Source organism: Liolophura sinensis, chromosome 5, assembly GCF_032854445.1.
Source record: "Liolophura sinensis isolate JHLJ2023 chromosome 5, CUHK_Ljap_v2, whole genome shotgun sequence".
NCBI lineage: Eukaryota > Metazoa > Mollusca > Polyplacophora > Chitonida > Chitonidae > Liolophura > Liolophura sinensis.
The window spans coordinates 4,620,119-4,629,709 of NC_088299.1; the positions used below are offsets into that span (position 1 = coordinate 4,620,119).

A 9,591-nucleotide genomic window follows, 5' to 3' on the forward strand; every position below is an offset into this window, starting at 1 on the left:
AGATATACTGAGAGTTTGGTTGATCTTATAAATCTATGAGGCGTTGTTTGGAAGGTAATGGCTTTCATGGTTGATGATATCCTACTAGAAAAATGTAAATTTCAGCACTAAGTAATATTTTTATATATGACATTTATTGTCACTAAAATGCTGCTTTTGGGGGGGGGAGGGGTCGAAGGATTAGGTTATTTACCTGCAGCAACTCCATTAGAAAGTTTATTATACATTCATTAGACAATTTCCAAAGCTTGTAGTTAATTACATGTATGTCACTTGACTTTATGAATTGTTCATTTTGTTTGTAACTTTTGTGTGCACATGTACATGTGTGTTTTATGAGCGCTTCCAACTCACTGTATACCATAAGATATTAATATGTGGCCAGATGTTGATGAAGTTCCACAGTTCATACTGACACTTATCAAATTATGCACATTTATATCTCTACATTGATATTTAATTGTTTGAGAAGTATTCTTAGATTCCTAGTTACTTCATCCCTATGTCTTAGGTTTTGAAATAATACTTGCATTAATTGCTTAGTAGGACACACTTTGCATTCATTCATTACTAGCGTCGGACATCAAATCATTATTCCCCTGCTTTCACTGTTCTTGGGAATATGTGTATGTACACGTATACTTTGGGATTGACTTAGTACTTAACAATTATTCAGTCATCTGATGACGAGGGGTCATTGGATGTATGTACATATACTGTGACTCCTTGTGGCAGGCTGATTTCATGCCGTCAAAGTGCTACTGAAGAAACCAGACATAACACCCCACCCAGTCACATTATATTGACACCAGGCCAAAGTCCTGTTTCCTTGCTGTAACATTACAGTGCTGAGCGTCAAACTAGGCAGCAACAAGTTTTTTTTTTTCTTAAGTCTTTGGACTGACATTATCCAGGTTTGATCCCAGGTCTCCCAACTTCAAGGCAGACAGTTTAACTATTAGATCACCAAAGTGGTCCCAACTGTTCTTACATTGAGGCCTAGCTTGCTGTAAGAGATTGAAGTCTCTTATGTGGTCGCTTTATACACATGGCCTCGGGAGCATGAAGTGATCGTGGACTTAAGTAAAAATTTCAAATGACTTTAAAAGTGTTGTTTCTTATGTTATAAGGTCAAAATTTTGCTAGACAGTATAAATTCTGGGTAGGTTATTGTACAACAAATGCCAGCTAAAATAATGGAAAAGAACACACCAAACTTCATGATTGAAGTTTTAACTTAAGTCTAAGATCGCATCATGATCCCGGGGCATGGTCTTACATGAAGTTCCTTACCTTCCAATAATATGACATGAACATCTATTATGTTACATGAGGTAAAGTTTTTCAGTTTCTTGCTAAATGCTGGTGGTTTAGTCTAAGTACACCAGGTCCTTTATTTATCAAACATCTTAAGACTGAAGTCAAAATTTCAAATGCAGCTGCAAATAAAATGAATTGCTTTAGACAGATAAAAATATGTACACTGATTCTTTACTGCAGCATAATCCCCTAACCACACTTTGGGTTGTTTACTGTTCTGGGTTTAGTTTTTTAAGGACTTGCAATTTATGACTTAAGTCTTAAGTAGCTTGATAACTACAGGCCCAGGCACCTAGAGCTGTAAGCATGAAACTGACTGAGATTGTGAAAGTGGAAAATTTGCGATTAAGATGTTTTGCCACTTTAAAAGGAATAAATATGTGTACAGTATATGCTTTAGTTGCACGCACTCTTACATGTGTTTGTACTGGCCTCGATAGCACAGTTGGTAGAGCGTCCGCTTCAGGAGCGGTAGATCCAGGGTCAATCCTGGATTGAGTCACACCTAAGACCTTAAAAGAGGAAGCTTGTTCACTTGGCATTCAGCTAGAAAGGGATAGTGTAACGACTAGTTGACCCGTTTGGGTGGGGAGGCATCTCAGTGAAGCTGCACTGGACTCACTCACTCACTCTTACATATGTATGACATGGTCAAGACCATCAAAAGTAGGTACCTGTAAGCATGTGCTGTGATGTTGAAACTTAACATGGACTACATTTATGGAAAGTGGTCAGTTTTACGGATAGTGCAGGGTATGTTTTCACATTCAGAAATAAGACTGTTGATGTACATGTATGTTTTAGACATGTTTGCTGCTTAGAAAATAAACATTTTCAGCAAAGTAACTCGGAAGAAGTTCAATCTGATAGTCTTAATATTTCAACTTTCGATATTTCAATCAATTAAGGCATTCACAGGAGTACATGTAAACTGGAGTTTATTGTTATTGCTTATTTCTTCGGAGCTACTTATTTTAATTTGATCATTTATTAAACTTTTTGGGTGGAGATGAAGGATATATATATATATGTATATAGCATACTGGCGCACACTCCGGGTTTTGAACCAATGACCACAGAGTCAGGCACCTAATTACCTGCAATAGTAAACCTGTAAGTACCATAGCAATAATATTGATACTTAAACCACTACATAAGCCTCCTCTAGTGTAATTAGACAGTGTGGCTAGATGATTTAATCGGACAATATAACTAGTATATTATGCAGCTGTAGATGCAAGTCTAAATGTCAAATTAAAAGTCAAAGTACCGTACTTACATAGTTTGTCTAGCTATTATGCCCACAAGTTGGCCATGCCTTAAAAATTCTTCATGGCAGGAAACACAACCCTATCAGCTCGCTAATGAATTTTTTTTTTTTTTTTTATCGGGCCTCTGAAAGAGATGGGAATCTTAAATAAATCAACAACGCGAGAAAAAAGAAAACCAAATTTTATCAAAAGCCCTATATAAATTTTAGGGCCTGTCTTGGGCAGTCAGTTGGGCTACCCCGAACAAACATATTGTTAAGGATGGCCCTGTACTCTTTATATTGTTGCCACAACATTGACTTTCATGCATGTAGATCACAGCACATAACATACTTAACTGATGTTCCTTTGTGCATAAGATGAAACCCGGGTTTTAGTGTATTTCACGAACATTGTCTCGGCAAGCCTAGAGGCTTTCAACTAAATGTCTTTCTTGTGTGTTTATTTCAGTCCCCAGAGGGATTGTGTAAGGTTTTTGTCAGACTTGTTTGTACAGTTATAATGGTTGTTAGTTTTAATTTGATTGTATTAGTTTTTTACATCCAATAGCGTTTTATTTGAATTCACATTTTGTATGTACCATATACACATTAGATATATTTTTGCTCATTCACACCCTGTGTCATATATATTACTCCTCTGTGAGATTTTTTTGATCAGTTTTTCTGATGTATACACACAAATAAACTCAATGCCTTCCATTCCATCATTTTTTATGTGTGTGATCTGATATTTTTTCATTTGCCACTAATTCAAACTGAAAGTGAAAGTCTTTTCTTTGTACCAGTATTTGAATATTAAGCACTCTCCAACTGTTCGGGGCAACTCTGTTTAGAGTTTCAATACAATTTCACAAAATTCAAATCTACAAAAGATGTGTATTACTAATTATATATAAAGACAGACCTAGATTCTCTTGAACAAGTTTAGATACAGTTTGTCCAGTCTTGCTTCTGTATTTTTCAAAGTGAATTTATATTATTTAACTTCAATTCCGATTGTCACATGTACAAAAGCAGGTCATTCCCAACCAATGAGGTTTGAATGGACAAAATGAAATGATTTCATCAAAGCTTTACGCCATACTCAAGAACAGTTCACGACAACGGCAAATAGCATTATGATGCAAAAATATATGGGGCATGGGAACCCCATGACGATCCACACGTTCCTTGCAGACTATCGCACTTGAACAGCGATTGCATTGGTGAGAGCCTCCTGGGTCATTGCACCTCACTGGCATGCCAACCATCTCGGCCATGGAGGCTGCGGATTTGAAAATAATTATAATAATAATTGAGTTAAAGTTACCACCCTCCAAATGTTTGAAAGTTTGACACAAGGCTCCATTTCTTCCATTGACTGCCAACTTTTTGATGATCTTGAATATAGCATGAAATAACAATCAAATAAATCAGACATTAGTTACATGTTCATTCAGTGGCTGTATACATTAATATAAAGGGTCCCACACAACATTTACTCACCTACCTTCCCACTGGCCGACCCACCCATTCTCCTAGACAATGTGATTGGTCCACCTACCCTCCCATTGGCTGAACCACCCATTCTCCTACACAATGTCATTGATCCACCTAACCTTCCACTAGCTGGCCCACCCACTCTCCTACACAATGTCATTAATCCACCTACCCTCCCACTAGCTGGCCCACCCACTCTCCTACACAATGTCATTGATCCACCTACCCTCCCACTAGCTGGCCCACCCACTCCCCTACACAATGTCATTGATCCACCTACCCTCCCACCAGCTGACCCACCCACTCTCCTACACAATGTCATTGATCCACCTACCCTCCCACCAGCTGACCCACCCACTCTCCTACACAATGTCATTGATCCACCTACCCTCCCACTAGCTGGCCCACCCACTCTCCTACACAATGTCATTGATCCACCTACCCTCCCACTAGCTGGCCCACCCATTCTCCTACACAATGTCATTGATCCACCTACCCTCCCACTAGCTGATCCACCCATTCTCCTACACAATGTCATTGATCCACCTACCCTCCCACTAGCTGGCCCACCCACTCTCCTACACAATGTCATTGAACCACCTACCCTCCCACTAGCTGGCCCACCCACTCTCCTACACAATGTCATTGATCCACCTACCCTCCCACTAGCTGGCCCACCCACTCTCCTACACAATGTCATTGATCCACCTACCCTCCCACTAGCTGGCCCACCCACTCTCCTACACAATGTCATTGATCCACCTACCCTCCCACTAGCTGGCCCACCCACTCTCCTACACAATGTCATTGATCCACCTACCCTCCCACTAGCTGATCCACCCATTCTCCTATACAATGTCATTGATCCACCTACCCTCCCACTAGCTGGCCCACCCACTCTCCTACACAATGTCATTGATCCACCTACCCTCCCACTAGCTGGCCCACCCACTCTCCTACACAATGTCATTGATCCACCTACCCTCCCACTAGCTGGCCCTCCCACTCTCCTACACAATGTCATTGATCCACCTACCCTCCCACTAGCTGGCCCACCCACTCTCCTACACAATGTCATTGATCCACCTACCCTCCCACTAGCTGGCCCACCCACTCTCCTACACAATGTCATTGATCCACCTAGCCTCCCACTAGCTGGCCCACCCACTCTCCTACACAATGTCATTGATCCACCTACCCTCCCACTAGCTGACCCACCCACTCTCCTACACAATGTCATTGATCCACCTACCCTCCCACTAGCTGATCCACCCATTCTCCTACACAATGTCATTGATCCACCTACCCTCCCACTAGCTGACCCACCCATTCTCCTACACAATGTCATTGATCCACCTACCCTCCCACTAGCTGGCCCACCCACTCTCCTACACAATGTCATTGATCCACCTACCCTCCCACTAGCTGGCCCACCCACTCTCCTACACAATGTCATTGATCCACCTACCCTCCCACTAGCTGGCCCACCCACTCTCCTACACAATGTCATTGATCCACCTACCCTCCCACTAGCTGGCCCTCCCACTCTCCTACACAATGTCATTGATCCACCTACCCTCCCACTAGCTGGCCCACCCACTCTCCTACACAATGTCATTGATCCACCTACCCTCCCACTAGCTGGCCCACCCACTCTCCTACACAATGTCATTGATCCACTTACCCTCCCACTAGCTGACCCACCCACTCTCCTACACAATGTCATTGATCCACCTACCCTCCCACTAGCTGATCCACCCATTCTCCTACACAATGTCATTGATCCACCTACCCTCCCACTAGCTGATCCACCCATTCTCCTACACAATGTCATTGATCCACCTACCCTCCCACTAGCTGATCCACCCATTCTCCTACACAATGTCATTGATCCACCTACCCTCTCACTTGCCAACCCACCCACTTTCGTACACAGTGTAATTGATCCACCTACCATCCCACTTGCCAACCCATCCACTTTCGTACACAGTGTAATTGATCCACATACCCTTCCACTAGCTGATCCACCCACTCTCCTACACAATGTCATTGATCCATCAACCCTCCCACTGGATGAACCACCCACTCTCCTACACAATGTCATTGATCCACCTACCCTCCCACTAGCTGACCCACCCACTCTTCTACACAATGTCATTGATCCATATACCCTCCCACTAACTGACTGACCCACTCTCCTACACAATCTGAATGATCCACTTACACTCCCACTTTCCTACACAATGTCATTGATCCACTAACTGATTGACCCACTCTCCTACACAATCTGAATCATCCACTTACACTCCCACTTTCCTACACAATCTCATTGATCCACTTACCCTCCCACTGACTGCACCACCCAATATACTACACAATGTAACTGAACCACCTATCCTCCCATCAGGTGACCCACGCACTCTCCTAAACAATGTGATTGATCCACCCACTCTCCTACACAATCTGATTGATCCACTTACCCTCCCACTATCCGCCCCAACCACTCTCCCGCACAATGTGATCGAGTTGACACACCCACTCTCCTACACAATCTGACTGATCCACCTACACTCCCATTAGCCAACCCACCCACTCTCCTACACAATCTGAATGATCCACCTACACTCCCACTAGCCGACCCACCCACTTTCCTACATAGCCTGATTGATCCACTTACCCTCCCACTCTCCTACACAATCTGAATGATCCACCTACCCTCTCACTTGCTGGCCCACTCACTCTCCTACACAATCTGAATGATCCACCTACCCTCTCACTTGCCAACCCACCCACTCTCCTACACAATCTGAATGATCCACCTACCCTGTCACTACCTGGCCCACTCACTCTCCAACACAATGTGATCAAGATGACACATCCACTCTACTGCACAGTCTGCTTCATTCACCTACTCTCCAACTGGCTGACCCACCACCCTACTGTACAATGTGGTTGCTCCACCTACCCTCCCACTAGCTGATCCACCCACTCTCCTGCACAATGTGATCAAGATGACACACCCACTCTCCTACACAATCTGAATGATCCACATACCCTCTCACTTGCCAACCCACCCACTCTCCTACACAATCTGAATGATCCACCTACCCTCTCACTTGCCAACCCACCCACTCTCCTACACAATCTGAATGATCCACCTACCCTCTCACTAGCTGGCCCACTCACTCTCCAACACAATGTGATCAAGATGACACATCCACTCTACTGCACAGTCTGCTTCATTCACCTACCCTCCAGCTGGCTGACCCACCACCCTACTGTACAATGTGGTTGCTCCACCTACCCTCCCACTAGCTGATCCACCCACTCTCCTGCACAATGTGATCAAGATGACATACCCGCTCCCCTACACAATGTGATTGATTCACCTACCCTACCACTAGCTCACCCATGAACTCTTCTACACAATGTGATTGATCTGCCTACCCCTTCCTCCACCCATTCTCATAGACAATGTGGCTGATCCTACCTTCCCACTTGCCGACCCACCCACTCTTCTGCACAATCTCAATGATCTACCTACCCTCCCACTAGCTGACCCACCAACCTCTCCTACACAATGTGATCAAGGCGACCCACCCACTCCCCTACACAATGTGATTGATCCACCTACCCCTCCCTCCAGTAGCTGCCCTGCAAACTCTCCTACTCAATGCAATTGATCCACCTACCCTCCAACTGTCTGACATACATGATGTGATTAATCTGTCTACGATCTGCACCCCCACCATCACTATATGACCCACTCACTCTCCTACACAAAGTGATTGATCCACCTACCTTCTCACTAGGTAACCCACCCACTCTCCTCCACAATGTGAATAATCCAACTACCTCTCACTAGCTGACCCACCCACTTCCCTACACTTTGTAATAGATCTGCTTACACTCCAACTATCTGGCCCACCCACCCTCCTACACAGTGTAATTGATCCACATACCCTGCCACTAGGTGACCCCCCCACACTACTACACAGTCCAATTGATCCACATACCCCGTCACTAGGTGACCCACCACTTTCCTACATAATGTGATTGACCCAGATACCCTCCAAACCAACTGACACACTCGCTCTGTCTACAAGTCTCAACTATCCTTTAATTAGGCGACCCACCCACCCTCCTGCACAATGTTGTTGACCCACCTACCCTCCCACTCTCTGGACCACCCACTCTGATAGACAATGTGACTGATCTTACCTTCCCACTAGCTGATCCAACAACTCTCCTGCACAATGTGATCAAGGTGACCCACCCACTCCCCTACACAATGTAATTCATCGACCTACTTTACCACCAGCTGACCCACCCATTCTCCTACACAATCTGAATGACCCACCCACCCTGCCACTAGCTGACCCACCCACTCTCCTACACAATGTGATTGGTCTACCTATCTTCCACACAATGTGATTACTCTGCATACAATCCCCAACTATCCTCCAGTTAGGTGACCCAGCCACTCTCCTACACGTGATTGATCCACCTACCTTCCCACTTGCCAACCCACCCACTCTCCTGCACAGTGTGATTGATCTGTCTACCCTGTTCCTAGGTGACCCATCCATATTCCTACACAATGTGATTGATCCACCTATCTTTCCATTAGGTGATCCACCCACTCTCCTACACAATATGAATGATCCACCTACCGTCCCACTTGCCAACCCACCCACTTTCGTACACAGTGTGATTGATCCACCTACCCTCTCACTTGCCAACCCATCCACTTTCGTACACAGTGTAATTGATCCACATACCCTTCCACTGGCTGACCCACCCACTCTCCTACACAGTGCAATTGATCCACCTACCCTCTCACTTGCCAACCCACCCACTTTCGTACACAGTGTAATTGATCCACCTACCGTCCCACTTGCCAACCCATCCACTTTCGTACACAGTGTAATTGATCCACATACCCTTCCACTGGCTGACCCACCCACTCTCCTACACAGTGCAATTGATCCACCTACCCTCTCACTTGCCAACCCACCCACTTTCGTACACAGTGTAATTGATCCACCTACCCTCTCACTTGCCAACCCATCCACTTTTGTACACAGTGTAATTGATCCACATACCCTTCCACTGGCTGACCCACCCACTCTCCTACACAGTGCAATTGATCCACCTACCCTCTCACTTGCCAACCCACCCACTTTCATACACAGTGTAATTGATCCACCCACCGTCCCACTTGCCAACCCACCCACTTTTATACACAGTGTAATTGATCCACCTACCCTCCTACTTGCCAACCCACCCACTTTTGTACACAGTGTAATTGATCCACATACCCTTCCGCTGGCTGACCCACCCACTCTCCTACACAGTGCAATTGATCCACCTACCCTCTCACTTGCCAACCCACCCACTTTCGTACACAGTGTAATTGATCCACCTACCGTCCCACAGGCTGACCCACCCACCCTCCCACACAATGTGATTGATCCACCCACCCTCCCACCAGCTGGTCCACTCACTCTCCTACATAA

General features: G+C 45.1%; 1 protein-coding gene across 1 annotated transcript; it reads left to right on the forward strand.

Moving 5' to 3' along the window:
* Window positions 1–2,027: 2,027 nt before the first annotated feature.
* On the forward strand, window positions 2,028–6,261 carry LOC135465983 (formin-2-like). Its single transcript, XM_064743366.1, has 2 exons — window positions 2,028–2,073; window positions 4,256–6,261. Exons 1-2 carry the CDS (start codon window positions 2,028–2,030, stop codon window positions 6,259–6,261), a joined length of 2,052 nt encoding a protein of 683 aa, XP_064599436.1.
* Window positions 6,262–9,591: the final 3,330 nt, after the last annotated feature.